At 38.0% G+C, this 26,502-nt stretch overlaps 1 protein-coding gene across 12 annotated transcripts in view; it reads left to right on the top strand.

The window, feature by feature from the left end:
• The window catches only part of NEDD4L (NEDD4 like E3 ubiquitin protein ligase), a 154,624-nt gene that overhangs the window by 93,824 nt on the left and 34,298 nt on the right, over positions 1–26,502 (top strand). For 9 of the 12 annotated variants that reach the window (XM_066987812.1, XM_066987813.1, XM_066987814.1 and 6 more), the window contains 8 exons: positions 11,714–11,764; positions 14,608–14,669; positions 14,774–14,876; positions 17,055–17,221; positions 18,841–18,973; positions 20,058–20,234; positions 22,613–22,687; positions 24,546–24,605. In XM_066987812.1, the coding sequence (XP_066843913.1) occupies positions 11,714–11,764; positions 14,608–14,669; positions 14,774–14,876; positions 17,055–17,221; positions 18,841–18,973; positions 20,058–20,234; positions 22,613–22,687; positions 24,546–24,605 (828 nt within the window). The remainder of the gene's footprint in view (positions 1–11,713; positions 11,765–14,607; positions 14,670–14,773; positions 14,877–17,054; positions 17,222–18,840; positions 18,974–20,057; positions 20,235–22,612; positions 22,688–24,545; positions 24,606–26,502) is intronic. The other 3 variants (XM_066987815.1, XM_013195105.3, XM_013195106.3) reach the window with 1 other exon arrangement.

The following is a 26,502-nucleotide window of genomic DNA, read 5'->3' on the forward strand; positions in this document are numbered from 1 at the left end:
TACTGCCAAGTGTAATGCCTTCTCGAACATAAGCACTACTGGGATCAGACTGTTGAAAGAACTTACTTAGTAGCTTTGGAAAATTTTGCCTGAATAAATGTCAGCATGCTTTCTGTGATGCCGTTACTGCTATCTCATTTCTCTGCCTCCTGATACTTTCACCTTTTTTTCGTTGTCGTTGTTCTCTTTTGTTTAACCTCAGTCTACGATTCTTCCATCAGCCGCATACCTAAAGGACTGCATCATGGTCCAAGATAAACATGTTGATGGCTACTAATGTAATATAACGGAATACTTGGAGAAGGTGCTTAATGTGACTTCTGATCCCTTTCATCCCTGGCAATTTATAGGACACTCACACATCATTCAGGAGGAACAGGGTTTTGAAAATGTCGCTGGAGCTCTCGTATGCAGTCTTTAAACAAAAGCCTGATTCTACGATCTTACTGGGGCTGGTTTAAATTTCAGTTTTCTAGAACGTTGCTACTGACGATGCACCTTCAGCTTCTCCAGAATAAAAGGCGACTGAGCTTTGTGGTGGAGGAGCTGTGACTCCAGTAGCTGGACATTACAGATCGGCTCTCAGTGGGAGTCGTGGCTTGTATAAATGTTAGTTGTTTGTCTGCCCCTACAGCTAAGTGTTTTTTAAGAGTTCACGAGGGGTCAGATAAACATTTAGTGGCTTTCAAAACCTGCCTCTGGTCATTTGAGTATGTTGTGTTACGTGGTCAGGTTACAGCGGATTTCAAAGCACTGTGGGGATTACTGGTCTTTCATACTGCCTTGAACTGTTTATAGTGGCTTTATGCCCAAGTCTATAGCATGCTTAAAGAGAGCACAAAATAGCAGGAATGAGTCTGTCTGTTGAATGGAAAACTGGGGCCTTTATATCTCCTTTAGACATGTATTGTTATATTGTACTGCTACTTTGAGGTTGGTACACAGTAGTGCACATATTCAGGAAAACACGTTCAGGAACGGTACTCGGTAATAAAGGAATCCTACATCAGCACAACGAAAGGAGTCCCGTGTGTGACGGGTGACTGAAAGTATGGTTATTTGTGAAGAGCTGGTTTTGCACTACTGAAACGATTCTTTTGCCACAGATCCCTACTTGCACATTACTTTTATTAATAGGGAGCAAGTCAGCAAATGACGGAAGAAGAGCTGCAGAGTGAAAAATCAATGGTTAGAAAATGTACAAAGTATGCCATCTTGCTTGTTTACAGAATATATATATACACATTATGCCTTATGGAAATGATGTCCAACTAATCCTTCTATTTTCTGAGCTCCTTATTAAAATAGCCGTTCTATTCTTGATGGATTTAAGAGAGAAATATTTCTAAAATAGAAGAGAAAATATTTGAGATGATTAATTATGACTTACGGATTTTTTCAATTTTGTCCACGTTCAGTTCCCATAGAAGTAAAGTATTCTTAGTGTTTTTCAAAGGCAGCTGCATTCCTACATGCTCTAAACCTATCATCGGCTTCCTCCTGTCAAATCTTAGTGTACAGTCAAGACAATATAGGAAAAAAAAAAAAGACCGCTGTCATACTTTTCAGCTGTTTTTTCCAAGATTAAGCAGAAAAAGCTAAAATTTCAGGAGGAGGTTATGTTGATTTTTAACTTTATTTGCTATCCTGTTGGCAATCTTTCAGCATGGTTGCAAGGGTTATACATACGTGTTGCTTCCTGAGCTCTTAGATCTCAATTGCTGCAGTTGTCCAGGATGTGTTACAGGGTTATAAACAGTGGAATACGTTGTAGTGGGAACATGAATCCCTCCAGCACACTAGGGCATTTATACTCTTACAATGTTTGGCTTTTCTGTGGCTTATATTTCTTAAGTGCTTTCTGCCAAGAAAGTACATGCATGCCAAAAAAAATTGGTCATGGAAGGACAGGTGTATGCTGAAACCCAAAAGGCTGGCTAGAAGGCGAGACTCTTATTGATAAGGAAAAGAAACAGAAAGGGAAAAGTAGGACTTCTTAAGCAAAAGGTAGAATAAGTAGATTAGCGAAGAGGGGAAAAGGAGTGGTAATAGAAAAACGAGGAAAGGTAAAAGATCTGTGCCATTTGAATGGTTCGTATTGTCTGCAACACAAGGCGGTATTAATGAACAATTTGCCAGCTAATTATACTCTTTATAATCGGCTTAATCTGTGCACCACTGCAGGGTTCCCCAGGCCTGCCTCTCTTGATTACCATTATTAGCAGTTCCCAGCTACAGTCATACTTCATTTCAGAAATCCCCTCACTGTGGCTCTGTGAATTACTGGTTTCTGAAGGGGAGCTATGTGAGCAGCAGTCCTTCACAGTGAATAATCTTGAAAGGAAAAAATACAAACGTTTGCTAGAACACAAGGGGTGAGTAAATAAAATAGGCAGTTCTATGGGGATGATCACAGAATTCTTGTCTCGAGAGTGCCAAGTCCTGCATTTATGCCAGCTAACTTTAGGCACCTAGCTGATAGAGAAATGCAGTCGTTGGAGGCTTTTGTTTGTCATCGTTAGAGGTCTGCCCAGATGAAAAAGTTCATTAATCCAACTGAGCTGCTTCTCCTTGCTGACAGAGGGAGCTGAAGGCAGCTGCCCTTCTGTGCTGGACATCCATCAGCTGGAATGAAACATGACCTGGGTTCTCGTTCTTCTAGATCTTTGGCAGTCTGCATACCTGAAAGAAAAAAAGCGTTTCCCTGGCCCTTAATTGGAGCACATTGCAATCCCCAGTTGTGGGATCTGATACTTTGTATTTTATTGTATTTTACACACTTTTGTGAAATCCCATAACTGTTTAGCCTTTTTTCTTCACATAGCAGAAGTTGTTGGTGTTTTCTGTGTCCTATACTACATTTGTTCACCATCACTTTTCTGCAGTATAGCTTGGAACTTCAGGGTCACGGTGCTTGTGCATTACTAGTTGTAAGGTGAGGAATGCCTATGGGTCGAGCATGTGTGGTGTGTGCTGCACGAGAGCTGTGTGCTGAGGTAGGCTTCCATGCATCCCCTCCCAGGCAAGAAGCAATAAAAAAAGAGTCTGAGCAAATGAAGAATTTTGGGGCCTCTGAGGAAAGCTCCAAGCAGTGAAGTCCAGTTGTTTGGGCTTTGGAGAGACACCAGCATCTCTTCCTTGTAACAACCCTTCTGCTGTAAACCTGGCTGGATTTTGCTCTGACTTTACCAAAGTTAGCTTCCTATCTAAAATGTAATTGTTTTCTAAATCCAGTACTTTTTTTTTTTTAATACACAAGAATATAGAATTTGAACACTTCTGTTGGATATGAGGGATTGTGACTCCCTACTGAATCCTGTGCAGTCTCAAACATGCACAGTGTGAAAAATGTTTTGGTCCCTACTCCCTGTACCAGTGGCAATACATATTTAATTTCAAGAGGACGACAGACATACAACTTTAGTGGCTCTAAAAAATTGTCCTGGGTGACCCAATCCTTTTTGCTCTTACAGTGTTAATGGATAGAACGGTGGTAAATTGCTGAGTTATAGTGAAGTTTCATAATAAGATGACTTCATTTTTGTCCTGGTGTTTTTTTCATTTGTTCCTTCATTTTTTTTATGGAACGAGGGACAGGAACTGTCCTAACGCATTCAGTTTGCTTGAGACTTTCTGACTATCCTTCCCCTTACGCACAGCGACTCTGCTTCTATTTCCTCAGCCCTCTCCCGGCTCAGGCCTGTGCTGAGCATCCCTCAGGCATGGGCTCTGCTCGCGCCGACCCGCAGCGCTGCCTCTTCCCGGAGGCTGCTCGCAGGCAGCGGCGCTGCCAGCACCGGGTACCACCGGGTGCCCCTCGGCTCGCGTGCTGCAGGGAGGGAGAGCTCTGGGTAGCTGGGAGCCCTCGTAGAGGGAGGCGGCAGGAGCCTGCTTCCAGCACTCCTCTGTCATATGCTTAATTACAGGAGGGATCTAACGAGGAAGCTGTTTTAGTGTAATGAAGAACAAATCTTTAACTTGCTGTCTTTCCTCTGGCATTGTCCAGAGTTTGGGGGTGGGTGTTACTCATATTTCAGTAACGCATTGGATTTTGGTGTAAGTGCTTGATGGCTTTGAGTATGTTTAAATAAGCAGTGGCAACAGAAGCCAAATATTTTAAAATTTAAATAATTTATGCTTATGTACTACAGCTTACTTAATCCATTTTAGTAAGGATCTAGTTGTCACGGTTGTCCGTGCTCGCTAGGAAATAGACTTTTCTTGCTCAGCTGTGACTGTTAGGGAGCACTGCTGCCTCATCTCTGAAACTGCAACTTTAACTGTGTCTTTTATTTCTAGCTTAATCTGTGAAGGGCCTCTGTCTGGGTGTTACACACTTTTATCTTGCTAGAGATAAGACTCAGCCTTGAGCAGGCGTGCCCAAGTGCGTGAAATATCCTGGGAACCGATTGTGCGATTGTGCTGTGTCTTCTCGTTAACTATTCCTAATGGGTGGAAGCGATACCAGAGGGGTTACAGTAATGAAGTCGTAATGTGATAGATCTGGCTGAATGAGAATAAATTCATTCTGATGTGCAGCAGTATTCCAGGGGGTATCATTAGTATATGCAGGATAATACATAGAAACCTACTGGTTGGCCCTGTGTTTTTTAATGTACTGTTTCCCAGTAACTCCTTAAAAACCCAATCTGTAATTTAAAGGCATCATTCAGATCATTGTGTTGCCACAACAGACAGGAGTTTGCAGTGAGAAAGAAAATATTATGGAAACTAAAATATAACTAACTGAAATGGCTGTTCTAGTATTAAATTTGTGAAAGTGCTGTTAGAGGAACAGTAAATGTTCTTTTATTACTGCACAAATGAGTGTCAAGATAATTGTTTAGGAAATGAATTGAAGTTTTGGTCTTTTTGCAGTACATTAGCTTTAAGACAGGTTTGGAATAGGAAAAAGCATAGCCACTAGAATGCATTCTGTTTTTTTCTGTGGTTCATTTTATGCATTACAGTATTGTATGCTTTGAACACAAACAGTGAACTATATTATTGTTAGGTAGTAAATTCTGACTCCAAATCAAAATTTCATGTAAACTCTTTTTCAACAGAGCTATTTAAAAATAAATAAAAAATAAACAGTGCATTCAAATTCAACAACAAAACTTAAGTCTGCAATGTAAAATATTGTTTCCTGAACCACTTTGCAATGTAGAAAGTATTACTGAAAATGTCTTCACATTTTTAAAGATGCTGAACGTTTTATGCTACAAAAGATATAGTGCAAAAAAGAATTAGATTAAAAACAAAAAATGCACTTTTCAGGTGTTAGGTGAAAAATGGAGGATAGTATTGCGTACTTAAAGAATCTGACAGAAGCACCTAAATGCCTTTCCAAATATGAAAGCAGTTGGTTAGAAGTGATGTGCCTACTGCTCTGTGGTGGTTGTGCTTTTAAGAACACTAAGTTTAGATTTCTGAATGCCTATTTTGTCAACATTTGAATACAGTTTAAAATGCCACCTTCTAAATCAGAAGTTCTAATTATTTCAGTAATAATAGATTATAATTCTAATCTAATTATTTCCACATTAAATATTCCCTCTCTTAATTTTAGTTCTTTCTTTGTCATGTCTTAAATTCAAGAAATAAAGCATGAGCTACTTCTGTATGTAAAAAGTGTGGACTTAGTTTTGCAATGTATTTTTAATAAATGCTTGGTACAGGAACAATTTTTACAAGTAAAGTCTTCTGTTTCCTACAAAATGTAGAGTCAGTGACTGGTTTTCTTTTAGGCTATTTTTGTCATTATTGTGGTAGCAAGGAGAGATTGAAAATAGGGTTAGACAAATCATCTCGTTTGACTGGTACATGAGTTTTCCTCCTTAATCGAAACCACAGTTTACGATTCTGCACTACACGTGCATACTGCGCTTACAGCAGAGCCTCACCAAGGCAGCGAGCTGAGGCTCTGCCAGCAGGACTGCTCCTGCTCCCCAGCCCTCTCCAAAGGCAAGAACCCCGAGCCCTGCCACCTCGAGCGCGTCTATGCCAGCACACATCATCTGGGCAAGGAGTGGGAGGAAAAGGGAGCTCCGTGCCCAGGCGGAGGTATGACACTGTGGGAGTCACAGCAGTGCGGTGGGAGAACAGCGGATGGCTATGAACTCCTTCAGAAATATGGGAAGGGAAGAAGAGGAGCTGGAGTCGCACTTCGTGTACAAGCGAAGTTTGAGCATGTGAAGGTGAGCGATGGAGACCACAGGTTCCGTTGAATGGATAGAAAGAGGACCTGGAAACTACAGGCCCATTAGTCTGACCTGGGTCCTGGGAAAGTACGGGAACGAGTCTGCCTGGAGACCGTTCCAAGCCAAATGAAGCTGGAGATCGGGAAAAGCCAGCAGAGGCTACCAAAGGCAAGTCAGGCCTGACTTAACTGGATCTCCTGCAAAAATGTAATACTTTTCTACAAAAAAGTAGAAAACCAGTGCTGTTTTTGTTCCTGAAGTGACAAAAGCAGGACTTCGCTTCATTGTTACAACACTGTGTAATGTATTTAGTTTGCTAATTGAGGTGAAAAGAGCTCTCTGTCCAGGTAAAATATGTGATTTTGTGTAGTTTTATCTAAAGCTACTAGGTATTTTCTGCTCTTGAGTTGTTTTTTCACTTTTGGTATGTGCAACTCTATTGTATTTATGCTGTAGTGCTATAGAGGTGAGTGTCTTTAAAACTCTGGGAAGGGTTTCAGTGACACTTGGCAGTGATATATCTCAAGTGCAGGGCCTAAGTAATGCATAAGTAAAATTTGCTTAATTCTTGCTTAATTTTATACTGTTTTATAATAATTTGGCAGCTGAATTTGCTCAGTTGCGATAATTGTCTCTTCATGACCTCACTTTTTTCGTCACTGGTTCAGTTTACTTTGCCAGGTTCTCCTGGCTTAAACCACATCATTAGCTGCTGACTTGTAGAAAACACCAGCTTAAAGCTCGATTGTATCTCCCCAGCGCGTAATGTACTTCTGCACCTTGAGGGGGTGATTTATGCTGACATACTGATCATTCTTTGCGACTAAGGCTGCCAGTGTTAAAATTGTCCCCTAATGATAATAGCCCCTCAGCCTTGTTTGGTTACACGCCAGGGCACGTCACGGTGGTGCGCTGCATTACCGAGTCCCTCACCAGGAGCTCCTGGCGTTAGACATGAAAGAAAGATGAGAAAACACCAGAAGATAAAGGTCTGACCCATAGGCCTTTCACCAAACACGTGAGAACTGACTGTACAATAGAAATCATCTTGGCTTTTCATGTAGCCCTCTGCTTGCAGCTTGTAGGTCTTGCGTTCACGTTCTTCCTCTGCAACCCCCTTAAGGCGGATGAGTACTGTGCAGAAGTGCGAATATACAGTTCTGCCTTCTTGTCCCTGCGTTCGCCTCTCCAGCCCATGCACTTCTAAGGGAGAGCTTGATCTCAGCTCGGTTCACTGCCACACAGCCTTTCTCATGGCCTGGCCCTGGAAGCGTATTCATCACATCAGTGCCTGCACAGGTTTCCCCTACCTGCCCATGTTGTGATCCATAATCACTGAATTATGTTCACATGAGCGTCCTTCACACAGCTGTGCCTGTCACGTTAGGTGTCACCCTGCTAGTATGTCAGTGATTTGAAAAGACTGGAAATAACATAACTTTCATCTATTTAGAATAGAATTTAAAGATAACATGGGCTCTGCAACTCATCAGTCTGTTTGTGCCATCGAAGTTACTACAAGGGTTGTGTCACCCAGCTCTGAAATCAAGCAATATCAGGACTGGAATGTGGTATCTGCTGAAACAGTGCACAGAAATAGTACACAACAATTTTTAAGTGGGGAAGCTGGGAACACCATGATTTACTGAAAATGCCAAGGCAATTGTAGGTGGGTGGAGTGTTTCTATCCAGTGCGGATTTGGCTAGAGAACCAAAAGATCTCTGAACTTCTGTGGGATTGTTGATAACCACAGCTGATCAGGACTCACCTCCACATCACGGATGAGCGTCAACATAAAGCAACACGGATTCTGCTGTATCTTTCAATTTTATTTTTTCTTCTTTTTACGTCTTCCCCATTTCTGTCCACTACTTAAACTTCACGTACAGATGATGAGATCTCTGTAGTGGTCTGCAGGTGTTGCTAGTTCCCAGGCAGAGGCAATGAATGGCATGGTTTCACAAGAGCATTCAGTGGGAACCTCTTCGTGAGCTTTCCCAACACACGTCTGTCCTGGCCCTACGGCTCGAGTTCCTACCTCCTCAGTCATTCCAGTGAAATTATTTATAGAGTCACATAGCAAACTAGATCAGGCAATTAATGTTCTGCCCTGCCCTCCCTAATGAGATCATCTGTGTTAGTGAGCAGCAGGTCCTGTAAAGAGCCTCCTCTGGTTGGAGCATCTGTCACCTGGCTGAAGAAATTGTCCTCAACGTCAGGCATCTTCCACTCGATGCCTTCTTTGACAGCATGATAAAAGCATCTTTACGTTTGCTCAAGTGGTGTTTCAAAGAGAATTTCCATGCAGTTATTTCTTCCTAGTGTTAAATACTTATCTGCTTCGTATTTGGACAGTAAAGAACATTTTCCATGTGCACGAGCTACGTTTTTCCTGAATGAAAAGCTGCATAAACAGATCTAGAAATAGGTATGCATAGTTTTTTTTCTGATTAGTTGTTATTGGAGTAATTGTATTGAAGTGGGATGTTGAACATACTTGTTATTTACCAATAGTAAGGGAGAACCATGTTAGTGCTCTAAAAGCAATGCCTGTTACCAGTTATTTCTGGTAGCTGATAAGAAGATTAATGATCAAAACTCCATAAAAATATGTTAGCTGTTTTTACTTAAATTCGGAAGAGACAGGCTCCTTGGTGCAGGCACTCTTTTTGCATTGCTGCATGAGCTTATGGCACAGCAGCATGTGTCCATGCTTTGGGGATCGTAGGACTTCATGCTCTTTGTGGCAGAAACAGCATTTTTGTTATGTTATCATATAAAAAATGAATTTTAATACTAAATGTAATGCTTTGCTATGAAAAATATGTAAACTTGGCTTCAAAGCAGCAGCATGCACTTCCTGGAATTCTGTGCATAGTGTGGTTATAAATAAGCAGCAGGTTATTTGGGATTCACTAGGGCTGATATCTGGTATCATTAACAGTATCTGGCAGAAATTGTTTTCCCTGACAGACAGTTGATTTTTGATTAATGCAATATGCTTTGTTATAAAAACCAGTATCTTAGAAGATTAATGAATACCAAGCATAAATCCAGCATGGCAACTGGCTCACAAAGCAAATACGTATACGCTATTTAATTACTTTATATCTCATCTCTTGCCAAAATTTCATTCCTTTGGAAGCATCATATTCAACAGTCAAATCTACATCAAAATGCTGGAAGCCATCATTTTTAAACAGGACAAAAAATGGTGGTAGGCATAGGTTGCAAATATAGGGTTTAATTCTGGCTTTAAAATAGATTGATTTGAAAGGGAATTATTTTTAATTTGTGCATGAGTGCATAGCACTGGAAACGTTGTATATTTGTATTCAATTAAATACACTTTTACAGTCTTTAAGAAAGTATTCTCTTCATTGTCCAAATTGTTAATAAGCTGCAAGAATTGGTGTTTTCTGCTTCATTGCTACTGTTTTACGAACTTATCGTTACCTTACGTACAGTGTCCTTGCGTAGGGCTCGGCCTCCCCACAGCGGGGATCTTGCCCCGGCTTCTCCAGGCTAATTAGACCTGTCTCACGGGAGCGTGTGCTTTGTTCGGCGTGACGTCCCGTGGGACAGCGCTCCAGCACGTTCCGGGTACTTCGCGACACCAGCGAGCTCCTGGGACACGTGGTATTTCGAGGTGGTGCAGCACCAAGGGGCAGAAGGGAATGTCTCCGTGCAGTGCCTACCTGTGCCGCCTGTGTTCTCCTTGGATTTATTTCTGTGTTGCCCTCTGTTACTTACCAACAGGGGAGACTGTCAGATCCACGTGTATGCGATTCAAGCAGGGAGGTGGTCTGCATTTCTGGTTTGCGTATGGGATGGGTACGGGATGGAACTTACCTGACAGTTTTTGAAGAAAAATGGCCCCTGAGATTTAGTTGAATTTACAGCTTTGTCTGCTCTTTGGGTGAAACTGTTAATTGTAAAAACTAGTGATTTGTGAAAAAACGCTGAATTAGTTTTGAGGTGTCTCTAAAGGATAAAGCAATGCCTGAGCAGTGCTTTAAAGACACAAAGTTTTTAAAGAAATCACAGTCCAGTCAGCATGCAAATATTTTCCACTGAACAATTACATCTGCTGCTCTTGAATATATTGATTGAACAGACGTTACTGTTTTGTGAGAAAATTGTTGAGAGCTATTTCTTTCTAGGTTTTATTGAAGCGTGAAGTGAATGATAACAGAGCATGTTCTCCCTCTCAAAGTTTATCCTTAGTTTGTCCACCTCTGCTACTATGTCACGTTCCTTTCCTTCTGTCACCCCTTGTAAGGGTGTTGCTGGAAGGGCACTGAGAAACCTTGTGGGAATTTCTGCGCTGTCTAAAGCAGCAGGTGTGAATGGGTGACTTGGCTGCTGCATATGGTCCAGTCTGAGCGTCTTCAAGCATCGCTGAGCGTTGGAAAGATGAGATAGATAACATGAACCTTGAGACCTGGAAATTTTCAGGTGGTTGCTGGCGGTGCTTGCTCCAAAGCCAACCTGCACCGTGGTGTGGCGGGCCGGGAGGCCTTCCTTGCCTTTCCCGGAGGCCAGCTCCCACCGCTGCCTCCCAGCAGTGCCTCCGGGCTGCTCGCTCCGAGACACGGCACCGGTCGAGCTGGCAGCAAAGAGCATTGTCACGTTTTGGGTGGTTTTTGACTTCTGTTTAAGTAGATACGGAAAATAGCGGTCGTCGTCTGCATACAGACATAGCTGTGCATGAGTCATCTTGTGGCGGCACGGTGTGGCCCGAACGCCGGCGTAGCCGCATCCACAAGCCAGGCCTGAAGTGCCGCACGAGTGGTCAGCTGGGTGAGTGGGAGAGGCAGGAGTTCCCAAAGGGCTGCCTCTGAGAGCACGTAACTGTTCCTTGCAACGTCAGCGTTCTTAGTCACTGGAACAGCAGCGTTTCTACTTTTTTTTTTTTTTTTTTTACTTTGTTTTCTCTTTGATAAAATGATAAATTCTTATTTGGGGAAAAACGTTTACAACTCATGCAGTTCTATCTTCACTGATTGGATGTCAGGTTCCCCCTCCCGTACCCATTAGATGTGGATATAATGTTTTCCTTAAAGTACAAGTCAAAAAGTCACCAAGCTTTGACATGAACGTTTCAACTACATGATGAACTGTAATTTCACTCTGCTTTTTCAAATGTGGATGGAGACTGTAATTCATGCAAAGAGTGGATTATTATTTTGTGCTTTGAATTATACATGAGTTGGCACAGAAAACATTTGAATTTCATCAGTGTTTAACGTAGACACTGTAGACTAAGAAGGCATTTTGGAGTGTCACAAAAAGTGCTCTGCTGAAATAGGTTAATTGTAACCACTGATATAGTGCAGCAATAAAGGGGTAGAAACCAGTAATTGCTAAAATAATGGTACTAAACCGCCTTTATTCTTGGTTCCTTGTCCTTGGATTACTGTTTATAATTTTTTGCTTTTCTGATGTAGAAATTTTAGGAGTAAAATGACTTCTTTTTCTGTTTTTTTTTTCTTCTTCTATCTGACAGACTAGAGACGACTTCCTGGGTCAGGTGGATGTGCCACTTAGTCACCTTCCGGTAAGCAGTGCTTTTGTCTCAGTGTGCTCTCTTTGTCATCACCAGATATGTAAACTTGAATTTGTTTTTATTTTTATTTTTATTTTTGTAGTTGAATGGGTTAACATAGGAACGATGGAAGTTATTGAAAAACATTTACATCAAATTAAAGTGTCATGAGTACTGAGTACTCATGGAGCATGAGCATTATTTTTGCCTGAATTTGACCCCTTGCTATTGATGGATGTTATCGTGTGAGGAAAATGGCTTTGCAGTGACTTTCACAATGATGCTTATTTGGATATGTCTGTTATGGTTGATCTTGAGTCATAACTGTTGTTGTTGGCTTATAAACTGTAATAGGTGAAGAATATGATGGAAGGATCAAAATGTATTCTGATGAAAAAAGCATTATTCCCTTCCCTAGCACTTTAGCAGTATTTTTTAGTATTATTGTGTCCATATTTGTGTGTATACTTCCATTTATACGCATGCATGTGCACAGACATCCTCTCTCTCAAAGCAGCAGATACACAACTGTAGAGAGAGTCCTCCAGTGTGAAGCTGCATGTGCACTGCAGACATGGTGCTCCGAAGCAGAAAATGATGAGGGACATATTAGTGCGTGTCTATTTTGCAATCAGGTAGTATTTTACAGTTCCTTTTTAGTAAACATTATTTTAGTAATTAAAAATCATCAGGAAGAGTTGAGATAGAGCTAGAGGCATGTCACAGGCTGTGAGCTTTTTCGAGGAATTAGCAGCTTTCTGCTTTCCTTTGGCATTCTGTAGGAAGATGACAGGCCTACTGCCCTCTCCCCAGGGACTTGCCTTGCACATGAGCGCGCATCTCACTTTCTAGCTCTTGTTTAAACAGTGGAATGCTAAACTTACTCTTTCAAATTATTTTTAAGTCTTCTGCTGTCTTTAAATAGAAAATGCAAATTGTCTGGTTGAGCTCCTTTGCTGCCATTGAAGAATATATTCCATTATCTAAAACGAGAAAATGTTGTAGTCCAGAACTCCCCGCTTCCTTCCATTGAGGCTCACTACAAAGTGAATGTGAGTCCTGTACAAAATCCTTCCTCACTCTCCATATTTGCAGATAATTTGTTTAGCTCCAGAAGCAACTTCTTTTCTCTCCAAAATTTCTCCTGGAAAACTTGTGATACGCATCTGAGAACTGTCATTCGTTCTGTTTCTGGCTCTAACATAGCAGTGTCTCCCATGGGCTGTTCTCACACTCTGTGTCAGTTACTTACATCGTGCTCATCAAGGTGTGCGCACTAATTTGATGCTCAGGGAAACATACTATGATTCTTTATATTCTAATCAATGTTTTCCTCATTCATCCTTCCAGTATGCTCCATGAGAGATCATGAAGCAATTATTAACAAATATTTTCTTTCTCATTCTAACTGTGCTGGTGATTTGTTTGGCAAAATCCTGGTTTTCTCTGGCACTATCTAATTGCTATCTGCAATATTTGGTTAAACTACACAGCTTCTTTTTTAATGCACATTGCATACAGATGAGAGTACTAAAAAGCAATACCTCTCAATTGTGCATTTTTTAAAGTCCTTGATTTGATTATAATCTACTATCTCACTGAGAAAATGGGAAGTCTGTCTCACACCGATTAAGTGGAAACTTAATGCAGGAAATGCCTTGCAGGATAAGAGTTCATTCAGTGAAAGACTGTATGGCATTTGATATAAAATCTGAGATCATGAGTTAGGCTTCATTTTTAAGTTATTATTTATTGACTTTGAAATACCACAGACAATAAAGCTTTTACTGATTAGTAATCTGGGAGGCAGGTTATTCTGTGTTTATAAAGGCTTAGTAGAGGAATGGGACCCAAAAAGCATTGTTGTTTGTAAGGATAGGGCTGGAAAGGGATTTCTAGATGTACCACCATTTTTTTTTTAGTAGGTGGCAGAAAGGAGCAACATCCCTGCTAACTTGGTGCTCATTTTGAGAAAGTTTCATGGTAATCCAAGGTACTAGATCTCAGGTCTTCATTGGAGCATGTATGGTAATGTGCTTACTTTCTCAGTGTAACACAGCTCATGCTTCCAATCTGTCAGCCCCAATGGTACAACAGGTTAATATACCCCAAACAGTCCAAAGATTAAATATGTATATTGGCCTCTGGTTCTTTTATTTACCTTCTCATTTTTAAATCTCTAGTTTTGTACCTATAAGGTGCCTGATCTCGCAGACTTGACGGATGTAACTTACTTTGATAAGGAAGCTGAAATTCTCATGTAATAGAAAGTTTTTAAGATTTAAGGCTTTATGAAGGCTTAATAATAATTAAGTGGAAATCAGAAAATGTGATCTGTCAGCCTGATAGTATTACAAATCTGCTTCATACAGAATTTCATAATTCATGTAGTCTTAACTGGCTTTGAAAGTTTCAACAGCTTTGAAATAAAAAATGAAAGCCAACTGAAGAATATTTTATTTAATAGCTTTCTAAAGTGCAGTCAAAATACTGCTTCAAGTGGATGCAGCCTTCTCTGACGATGCTGTTGGGTGACTGCATCAAGTTGGAGTGGGGTTGTTTACTGGGTCTTTCCCAGCTTTCACTGAGTTTTGAACGTTTCTGTACACTTACAAACAAGACTTGGTTCAGCCCGTTACTGGTATTTGCAGTGACATCTAGTGGACCTCTTCTGCAGCTATATAGTAAACATCCACCCACTGTAATTATACTGTAGCAGGTCTGCCTGCTATGAGTTTGTTACTTGAACAAATCTTCTCTAGCAGTCTTAGTTGGTCTGTGATGTGAATGTTCTTTATAGATCTCTGTACTTGTAGGCAAGCCCTTTAATGTGCCATTTTCTTAAATACTTGTAGACTGAAGACCCAACCATGGAAAGGCCATACACGTTTAAGGATTTCCTTCTCAGACCAAGAAGGTGAGGGGGGAGACCTTTGTGTTTTAAAACATTTCTTACCTCGAGATTTATTATTTGCAACTATTTAAGGGCTATTGAATGAAATGCTTTTCCGTGTTTTCTAGCCACAAATCTCGTGTAAAGGGTTTCTTGAGACTGAAGATGGCTTATATGCCTAAAAATGGTGGTCAAGATGAAGAAAACAATGATCAAAGGGATGAATCTGAGGTAGGACACTTAATCAAGAGTTCACTAGTTGATAACCTCTTTTTGTCATTTTTATACATGTTGAGGCATTCAAATTATTAGAGATCCAAATATAATTGTAGAGAAGGTTTTATTTTTGAAGATAAAATGCTGGTAACAATGTTGGTAGCAACTTACTCCCTACCAAACATGCACACTTTTCTTTTTTTTTAAGCCGTAAGGTGATGTTTTCTCTACTATTTCAAGTACATCAAAGTATTTCAAGTGGCACAATGAATTCTAAAGTTTGTCTTAGTTATGGTGGTGTTTTTTTCATTTTTGTGAACATTCTCAAGGCCTTATAAGTCATGCAAAGAGGGCAGAAGAATTCAGAAGTCTATCCAGGTAATTTATATTTGACATAAACATGATGGTCTGTATTAAATATCTAAGTACCTCTTCCTGAGAAGTCATTTCAAGTTAGCTGTTAAAATGCTTTTCTTTATTTCTTGGCAGCACTGGCTTTAGAGAGAATAGAGCTCATGCAGGCACAGCAGGTTTAAAGATTTCTCAGCACTCTTATCAGCCATCATGCATTTTAAGAACTACTGCATTTAGAGCTGACCGAGTGGATGTTAGCCCAAGTTTGCTTTACTAATAATGCACAACAGTCGCCTGTAACTTGAGAATGAGGGCTCTCATCCCAAGCTATATTTTTCTGCTCTGGAGGTTGCTTTCCAGGGGGTCTGCCCTGGTCCTGGTACAGATGCAGCAGAGCTGTTTCTTAGCAGTCGTTGATCTGCACATGTTAAAGCAGCCTATCAGGCTATCCAGCCGATCAGCGTATCCAGCCAAAACCATGCTTTGTCTGGATCTTATGGCAGGGTGTTGAGTCTCTTATTACTATGAAGACAGTTTACAGGTTCAAAACCAATTTTTTTTCTCTCTCATCTCATATGAGAAAGTGTGTGTGTTCACGTATAAGTACTTCTGTATTTTGTCTACACTTTGTATGTATTGTATTATAATTTTGTATATAAATTCGTATATGAATCCAAAAAGTTTTATGTGTGTCACACATAAATATATAGTATTTATATAAAATACTCAATAATCCATATATCTGAATTTCCTAGAAATTACCGAATTCTAAATGTAATCTGAATTTTCTTTGATACTTAAAATAACAAGAATTTTAAGTCAAGGTCCTCCTGACTCTTATACATAAGGTAATGCCACAAGCTCTAGTAGTGTCCTATGAAAACAGCATTTCTAGTTAGTCAATAGTAGAGAAATTCTTTTAGGCTTTGTTTTATCAACACACTTACAACTATTCTTTAATTTTATACTTTAATTTTTGAGGAGTAGTGGAGAAGGAATATTTTTAACTATAATTGAATTACAGTAAGGTAGCATTTTATGCCTGTTGAATCTTAGATAAGTGAGGATATTTCACCTAGAAAGAATCCACAACGACAATTAGATTTCAGTTTGAATTCAAGTAGATTTACATATTAAAGTCTTCTGGGATATGCTTATGAAACAGGAGTAAAATACAGTGTGGTGGTGGTGGTGTAAGTGAAGTTATTGAATATGTTTAGAAATAATATTGATTTTAGGTTTGTTTATTTTCCCAGAAGAGGTATGGTTGAATGATCTGCACATCTGTATGTTGTCCTGCTTTTGCATAGCTTTTTTGCTGCTGTCAATAACTTTCAGACCATGTGGCAAGCTGCAGCTGAATTTGACAAAAGGATAGAATAGATGTGGTGAATAGGAGTTCCCATATGCTTTAAGAAAATAGCAGCTGGGAAAGAGAAAGGAAAAATGAAGGATTATCCCTCATGAAGAAAAGGTCACAGCTTGAGTTCAAAAGTTAGCAGTTGGTTCTGTTTGGCTTCATGATTGAAAATCTGCAGCTGGCCACCACCAGGCAGAGTGCCCACCCAAATAAGTTTAGGAATCCCTGTTTTAATAGACTGGTAGGATTTTAGTTTTTTTTGTTTGTTTTTTGTTTGTTTTTTGTTTGTTTTTTAATCATAGAAATGTAGTGCACACTATAACCATGGAGTTTATGCGTGTATGATTTAGATTTAAGTAATTTTAAACTTCTCTTTGGAAAAAAATCTGAATCTGCATCTATGCAGTAATGTAAGCAACAATAATACAACTTCTCTTTAACTCAAAGTTTATAATCTTTTTTTTTTTTTCATTCCTAAGCATGGATGGGATGTGGTTGATTCCAATGACTCCGCATCTCAGCGTCAGGAGGAGTTACCACCTCCTCCACTGCCTCCTGGATGGGAAGAAAAGGTTGACAACCTGGGGCGGACTTACTATGTCAACCATAACAACAGAACTACTCAATGGCATCGACCAAGTTTAATGTAAGTAGCAGTGTAGTTAAATGTTTTATGGGTGTGTGCAAAATTATCTGTCAGGATAGTGATTTTTTTCCAACAAACATTATTGTTTTAGATTTGAATTCAACGTTGGAAAAAGTTTAAGCACAATTTTTACAAAGCTGTTTATAAAGGCACGCTTTTCTTTTCAATAACAAACTAATTTTGATTCTGGTGCTAACTGCTACCTACCTGAAACTATGAGAAAATTTTCACAGGTATTCTGGTAAATTGAGAACCAAAGTCTGTAGAGCTTCAGTTTAAAATGAAACAACTTTTTTAAAGAATATAAAGAGACTTCCCCACACCAAGCAAATCAGATATACACATAAATATTCTGGGAAAATCTAGGAAATCTGAAGGGGTGGAAGAGAAGTTAATACGTCAACAATGTACCTTCATATATTGGGAGATAGATGAGGAATTTTTCAGTAAGTAATTTAAAAGGAATAAATTCCTCTGCAGGGACTGCTGAAAGGGTATTAAAACAAACAAACAAACAAAACAAAACAAACAAAAAAACACAAGCATTTCAAGTCTATTAAGTTTTGATTAAGTTAAACCGATTGATTTTGAAGAGATCCTCTTTACTATTCAGTATGTAGACTACATTGCTTATGTACGCTTGTGCTAATGTGCAGTTCCTGTTCAAACTTTCATTACACATCGCTTATAATTATAGTACTGTAGCAAGTTTACATTTTAAATAGTATGTTTAATTGAAAATGTTAAGAGTATACTGAAATCATGCGTTATTCAAACATCTTGCATTATTTTAGAGTAGCTACTATTCTTACACTATTGCTTCTAATACGTGATGTTTGTTTTTTCTTGAATGTTCATATTCATAGCTGAATTACGCAAATGTGTATTGTCTGCATTTATGGCACTGTTCATTCTTTTTGTCTGATGTGTTTATCTTAGAATTTAATTAAATTTCATTCTGAAGGTTTTGAACTATTTTTGTAAATGCTGAGCTATTTACTATGCAGCTTTGACTTTTTATCAAGTAAATCTCATCTACTAACACTGTTCTGTTTGGTAACAGTCTGTAAGCATCTATAAAAATTTAGTTCTTATAAATTATTTAATTTAGCACCTCCTTGTATTCTGGTTATGTTAAATGAAACAAGGAGTACATGGCTTCACAAATTTTTAACTGACAGATAACCAAGTAATCATGACTAGAAAGCACCATCAGATGTGTATATAAAGTGGAGGCCTCAGGGTTTGCTATTACACTTTCAAGGTCACATGCATTTGTATTTTGAGTCTGGTTATCCTGGGTAACAATGAGCAATAATGGGTTAGTATGCTAGACTGGGGACTTAATTTTTCTGTTGTGCCAACTTTGATGTGCAAAGAATGTTAATTTCCAGTATTACATGACATTTGTGAAGTGCTTCCAGTTTTACTTAAATTAAAGGATTAAACTGTCTCCTATTTATGAAGCCTAACATATGCAAGAGTAATGAATTTTATATTATAATCAAAAGCATTAATGAGGTTTTGGAAGCAATGGATGAAGAAGTAGGTGTTTTAGTTTAATATTCATTGTTTTCTTGTTCTTTTCTCCTTCATTCTTTCTTTTCCCCACTATCCAGTGATGTGGGATCTGATTCAGATAACAACATCAGACAAATAAACCAAGAAGCAGCCCATAGACGGTTTCGCTCTCGGAGACACATTAGTGAGGATTTGGAACCAGAACCTATGGAGAGCGGAGACATTCCTGAGGTATATAAAGGTTTTGCTTTTAACAATTTAACTAAACTTCAAGCCAAAGTGTTTCTCCTTTGTAAGCAAATTAATATACAACATGCATAATATTTTATGGAAATTGCCTGAATTAAATACTAGTGACACAGCGAAAATCCTAGACAGAGCTATACCTTCAAGGTCACGTGCGTTTGTGGGTGACTGATAGTGTATGCACTATAAACACCATGCAAGGACAATCATTTATAATGCCAGGCATTGCTTGTTGTATATAAGTTGATAAAAACACTTTCAGTATTCTGCTTTGAATAACAATGAAATGAGTCGTAAAAAGAAGTGAAATGTGCTGAATAGAATTGCTGTTTGCTTCAGTTTTCTTTAGTGTCTTGATTTAGAAGAAAGTGGAGCTGTTTTTTCCACCCAAAATGCTTTGTTGTGTTTGAAATTGAGATCTTAATAATCAGCATGTTTGTTTAATTTACAGCTACACTAACTAAATGAAATTTCATAGATATTTGTACACCTAGGTGAGCTTTTTGTGCAAAACTATAATCCCATTCAACCCTGAGGAATATTTTATTATGTGAATCGCAGGCAAAATTCTTCGTGAAAGTTTCGATTCACTGAATGCTCTTCAGAGCAACAAATAGATTGCGGAAGCTCTTACTGTGCTCATCATCTGTTAATATTTGATTTGCAGGTACTTATGAGTATTATTTTGCATTTTATTCTAAATTAAAATTGAGAGTTGTTTCTTACAGGTTTTTAAAGAGTGCAGAATTAGTTAAATTTTGAACAAAATTTCCAATAGGATTTTCAGTGATAGCTGATTTTTATACATCTTTTCATTTGCATCTGTGTTGAATCATAAAGCGTTGTTTCATCACCACCTTGAAAACATCAAGAAAATCTTTTCCCTGTGACTGCTTTATACTGAGGATGTTTGTTTGTGTGGTCTATGGATTGGTTTATTTAATTAAATATTAAGGCTGATTATCACACCTGTGTTAGTCACAATGAGGTAGTCATCTGGAAGGCAAAGGGAAGGAGACACTTGGTCTGTCTTTACAAACACTTACCTTAGTTCCTTTTCTTTTGTCAGCCTTGGGAAACCATTTCAGAGGAGGCAAGTGCAAGTGGAGATTCCTTAAGCTTGTCATTGCCACCACCTCCTGCATCGCCGGTATCCCGTACCAGTCCTCAGGAGCTATCTGAGGAACTGAGCAGAAGACTTCAGGTCACTCCTGATTCTAATGGGGAACAACTGAGTTCTTTGATTGTACGTGACACGCTGCTCTTTCCGAATACATCTCTATTACTGTAATCTTTTGTTAGTTCAAAGTAATCTGAATCATTTATATGGATGAGTAGTAATTGCTTGTCTTAGGAAAAACCGAGCACACAGTTAAAAGTATTTTCAAAAAAAAGCATCTTAATTATATCACGGAACAAACTGCCTTGAAGAAGAGATTTTCTCAATTTAGGTTCAATATTTTTTTCTGTATGAGCTTAATTTAAGAGTCTGCTTCTGTTATCCTTAGTGTTTCTTTAGTGTTTAGCTTTAGTGTTTCTATTCCTATTTCTTTAGTGAAGCAAAATACATCATATAATACTAGAGAGTATCAAGCTAGGCATTTTTAAAAGAAAGAGGAAAGACTGCTAATGCTGTTTCAATCATTGTCCATGTTATTATATGATAATTTTTCAAAAGTTTGCTGTTTTAACTGTACATCTTTATGTTAAAGGGTGTCTCTTCTTATATTAGGATTTTACAAACCCTTCATAGTTTACTGAATCCCCTGTTATAACACTAACAAAGGATTACAATTGAAAGAAGGCAATTCTGGTAAAACACTCCATGCTATATTTTGCTTTTTCTCCCTTTCCCTTCCCCTTTCCCTTTCTTTCCCTCTTTGGGAAGAGGAAGACTTTAAGACTTTGGGCTATTATTCATAGTATTAGATTTTGGATTGATTTTTGAATGCCTGATTTTTCTCAATGAAGCATGCCATCTCACCATGAAGTACTGAAAACCAAGGTGGAGCATTCACTTTCTGAAGAGGCATATTATAGCTACAGTTTACATTAGAACGCCCGATTTTAACAAAATTGTCATCTGCTTAATTTTCATCTAAGAAACAGTGGTTTCCAGTTGTTTAGATTTTTTTTCTGTCCCTCTTCTAATTTTTTTTCTTGCTGGAGAAACGGGTATGCGTTTATGCTGAGAATTGCCATCACTTACTCTTACAAAATCATCTGGGACAGAGGATTTTTAATGTCAGAGTTGTCCTTTCTCTTTGACCTTTCCAAAGAAATTCGTAGTAGTTCAGGTGGTCCTTGCTGACTTCAAACCAGAGTTCCTGGAGTCGGTATTTTGCCCTGAGGTAATACTGCTGTATTCTGCCACTGTTTGTTGTTTTTGCTAGTAGAAAAAGAAAATCACATCTTGTTCAGTCAGAATTTGTTGATGCTGACATTTCTACTTTAGGAGAATGAATGATCCCTGTGTATATAGTAAGTTCAAAAGGTGATTGTCAATAGAGAAATTGTATACTTCTACCAGGTCAAATAGCAGTAGATACTAATTGTTTACAGGAAGTTTTTGTAACAGAGCTTTGTGCCTATAAAACATACCTAATCTGTCTAGTAATTAGGTATATTCTGAAATCCTATTTTGCATTAGTGTTATATTTAGAGGTGACCTAATGATTATTACATTAGAGTTCTATCTCAAGTAGTTAATTTGTTTTCATATATAATTTCTGGATTAACTCCAGCCAGTTAACTTCTGAGAACTTCTCTGTCAGTTGTAGACTGTAGACTTCAAAGCTCTACTTAATGTTATTATTGAAGAGTAAGCTGGACATCATATACTGAGAGCAAAATTGGAAATTTTTTAACGCTGCCAACAGATGATCCCAGCAAGGCTCTCATTGTGGCTGTAATCCCAGTGACAGTTCTGCAGAGTGTATTGCCTTCCCAGCCACAGGCTCAGGATCTGACAGACAGCAGAACCACATAGTCATCCCGTGTGGTATTCCCATCCTGTTAGGCCCACGTGCAGGCAACAAATATAAGGGTTACCTGGTGCAGTAAGCCATAGGTGGAAATGCATTGACTCCAATCTGTTGATTTTTCTAAGGACTATATTGCCAGTATTCAGCCGGAAGTTGTATATTTCCCTTATACTGCTTATTCTTCCTCTGGTTTCTCTAAGATGTCTTCCAAAGATACTTGAACATAATTTTCAAAAGTTCTCTGGTATTTTCATTTCCCGTTACATCCTGAGTTAATCTTCCTCTCTACTGCTGATTCCATAACAATTAAATTTCTTGCGCATTTTCCCAGATGGGATGACTTATCCTCTTCTCTTAGATGTGGTCAATGAAACATTGTAACTTGGATGCTAAAGGTACAGGATGTGTATCCAAATGCTTTCCTTTCGTCAATTAATCTCAAACATGGCTGTATGGGGACAGGCCTGGATGGAATGCCGAGAACTTCAGGTTTTCGTTGCTTGCCAGGTTTCTATACAAGTATTAAAACAAAGGCGCTGCAAAGTAAATATAATTTTTTAGTGTTCCAGATTAAATGTGAGAAAAGTAAACCCCCATGTTTTAAGACATCTTAACTTACAGACATTTTTTTTTTTTTCAGCAAAGAGATCCTTCTTCAAGATTAAGATCTTGCAGTGTAACAGATACAGTCGCTGAACAGTCTCAATTATCTTTGGTAAACAAAAGCTAATTTTTATTTCTTCTTGTTCCAACGTTATCTGATTCTGAATAGTATCTTTTCCTAGATGAGTTCTAGTCAGATCTAGTTCAGTTACCAATATAGACATACGACTATCCCAAATCATAATGGAAACCAAATGAATATCATCATGATTAGAAAGTAGAATGAGAAAGGCCATAAGAGAGGGAAAAAAAGTGTCTGAAAAAGAGAAAAAAAAAATGTGTCCTGTAAATTGTTTTTAGCTGGAATATAGAAATCTGTATAACATTTAAAAGGATTGGTGTTTGCCTAGCTGTAGTTAAAACAAGCCTTTTTGTGATAGTCCTTGTACAATAGAACTGAATAGAATTGAGTGTTGGAATTTTTTCATCCGAGTGATTTAAGCAGCAGCTTCTGCAATTTTGTTTAAGCAAGTTCTTCAGAACTTCAAGAGTTCTTCAAATTCTTCAGAACAGAAAAAAAATGCAAAGATAGTTTTGAAAAAAGTAAGATTCTTTTTCACTCTATAACTATGCACACCTTCCCTCTAATTCATAGTTCTACATATTTCATCCTACAACAGAAGTATGAGGTTAGCAAAGGTGGTAAGATATAGAGAAACAACTTAAAATAGGATTGTGCAAATCATGCTTGTGAATAAAACTGCTCCAATTATTTCAAAACAATATAATACTTCAAACATTTTATTTTTTTCTGGAGTATGTGTTCCAGGATTTTCTTTTTTTTTACAATTTTTATTATGAAAATATTACATATAAATCCACACATAAAAAAGATTACACAAATTTGCTGTGGAATTATTGAGTAAGTAGAGCGTTATTAGTATGTTCATTATTAAAGCTGATGTCACTCCTTTGTTGTTGGTATTTTTTCCTGTTGCATTTGGGCAGACACTCAGAGTAACCACAGTATTTTTCTCTTTAATTTTTCATGTGTTCTCAAAGATTTTTAGTGTATCTACATTTGCTGCTTATATTTGCATGTCATAGCTACCATTCAAAGAAGTGCTTCTGAAGTATTATCCACCTCTCTACTTTCTTCTCCGGACCAGCAGTGGTGTGGTTTCCAGTACAATTCCTTCTTAACTGTCTTCTCTCCCTTCTAGAAGTTGATTCCTAATGAAGTCTGTTCCAGAGGTGGTCTACTTCTTAATTTACTATCGCCTTATGGAGTTTGGATTTCTTTAACTGGTGTAGTCAGATTGGGCCTTGTCATGATGTATCTTTCAGTTTACTATTGTAGAACACTCATTTCTCTAGCAGATGTTCAAAACAGCAGAACTGAGATCATTGCTCTATAAGAAGGATGTTTCCCAACCTTAATCTTTACTGAACTAATGATAATTTATCTTTTAGCAACTGAATCCATACTTTCTTTCTAAGTAAAGTGCTGTTCTTGACTTGACTGCATTAATCATTACTGAAAATTTGAAACACCAGTTTCATATTTTTGGTCTGAGTTTTTCTGTGCACTCATTGATGACCAGAATGTACCCATTTTCTTTTTAAATACGATATTTTTGGGTGTAACATATAAAATTTGTATCTCAAATAAGAAAGAGGAAAATTAATCATGTTAAACTTAGACTAAGTGGTCTAATTATTGATAGCAATACTGAACAAACAGAATTGGATACTTGAAATTAGTTCTTTTGGTATGAGATTCTGACTTGGTTATCAGTGATTGATGGGTTCATTTTTTTTGCTATTATCTTAAACATTATTTAAATCTAATTGCTCTCTTTTAATAAATTTGAGAGTATGGGTGATTCCTTTTTCCTAAAGATGTAAGAGTAATCTGTGACCTTCATCACTAAGTATACTTATGTGTAACATTAATTATCATTTAACAGCAGAGTGGCCCATCTAGGAGAGCTCGTTCTTCAACTGTCACAGGTGGTGAGGAACCAACGGTAATAATACTCTTTATCAAACACTATCTGTAAATAAAATGTGGGTAGATTTAAGTCTTGTACCATAATGAACATTTTTTCACAGAGATGCAATGTGTTAAATGAAATACAGCCACTGAATCAATAGTTATATTTTTTCGTTTCATATTTTCTCAAATAATACTGCAGTTTCACTCTCATTCAATATTTTTCTAATATGAATAGACGCCAGAGTATTAACAAAGGAGTGCACTAAGAAAATACTAGAAATTTCTAAAAAATGAGAGAGACAATACCTAATTCTTTAAAAGCTGACGTTGAAATAATTGATTAGAGACATCAAATCAATATATACGTAGCTTTGTTTTTAACTTGCTTCATTTCCTTACTCTCGATTAGACTAATTCATTTTTATTCTTAAAGTTGATCTTAATTTGAGAACGGTGGAGGTACAGTGGCATATCATTACAGCTCTTAATGGTCTTATTTACTGCCAGTTTTCATTTTCCAGTATTCACTCTTCAGTCCAAGCCTGAATTTTTATTTTGCTCATCCAATAAAATTCTTGAAATGTTTTTCTGAAAGAATTTTTCCACATAAAAGGAAAGCAGATTCAATTTATATTGGACTTTGCAAAAAAAATCCTATTCTTTTTTAACCTGATTAAATGTCGATCTGAAGCAAATTTGTTTCATAGAAATCATTTTGTAGTGACTGTAATAATTGGCTTTCATGAACATTTGCATTTCTAGATAATTTGCTTCAGGGAAAGAAATGTAATTCAGACTTGGCATGTTTCCCGTTTGTATATAGTAATGTCAGACCTTAATTTGGGTGTTGATGTATCATTCTGCCATATTGTATGTATTTGCTGTTTTTTGAATTTCAGAATCAGAGGGGCATACTTTTATTTTGTTCCTGCAAACGGCAGATTTTTTTAGTGTCCTTGCAGAATCTGCTTGACTAGCTCATCATTAGTTAAAATGTACACTATATCGAATTGTAATGTAAAGAGTCTTCTTTTGACAGATGATCTTGTGTTAATTATACGTTTTAGAACAAAATATTAGTATTTTCTGCTAATAGCTAAGCTCAAACTACACTGACTCCTAATTAATACAACTATATCATATTTTCTTATGTAAATTCGTTGCAACTTACTAATGGGCATAGCCAGCATGGTTGTTCTTAATTAGTGTTATTTTGTATGAGAGTTACTACCACCAAGCCTGTGTGTCCCAGGTAGCCTTGTGTCCCAGATTTAAGGCATGGCCTCTGGTCTTTCTCAGAGGGTGATGGAGATAGGAAAGAGTCTGTTGGTTTGAATTGTCAAAGCAAACTCTGGGGCCCGAGGTGGCTCTTAAAGGGCATATTCAGGCAAGCTAACTTCAGGTATTTGATTTTGTCCACTCGTGGGTCCATTTAGATAGCTCGTAAGATATCAGTAATCTAAACAGCGATTTATAACGCTGTAAATGTTACATCTGCATAGCGGACTTTTTATTTAGGTCAGTGACAGAGGATGAGTAAATCTGTTACTTGAGTGTCTGCAATGAAGTAGATGTTGATGTTTGTAGATAAATTGCAGGTTTGGGTAGATATAGCTGTGGTTATAAAAGCACCATGCATTATAGGATTTACTTTTTAATGGTTTTGTTCGTGTTGTGTTTTTTTTTTTTTTTAAGTCCCCAATAACCCTTACTGCATTCCTCTGTGAAAGGTACATTTTAAAAATAGGCTGATGCAAAACTTCAGTTAATGCATCATATATCCCAGCATCTCTGTTCTCATGACATTTTGGCCTTAACTTCAGAGGCAGTATCCCCATGCTGTTTATTGAAGGCAGCTGTTAAAAAGCACTCTTGTTTTGGGTAAAAGGGTCTTGATAAATCTCCTAAGTTTCTATTCTACCATGTAG

Source organism: Anser cygnoides, chromosome Z, assembly GCF_040182565.1.
Source record: "Anser cygnoides isolate HZ-2024a breed goose chromosome Z, Taihu_goose_T2T_genome, whole genome shotgun sequence".
Lineage (NCBI taxonomy): Eukaryota > Metazoa > Chordata > Aves > Anseriformes > Anatidae > Anser > Anser cygnoides.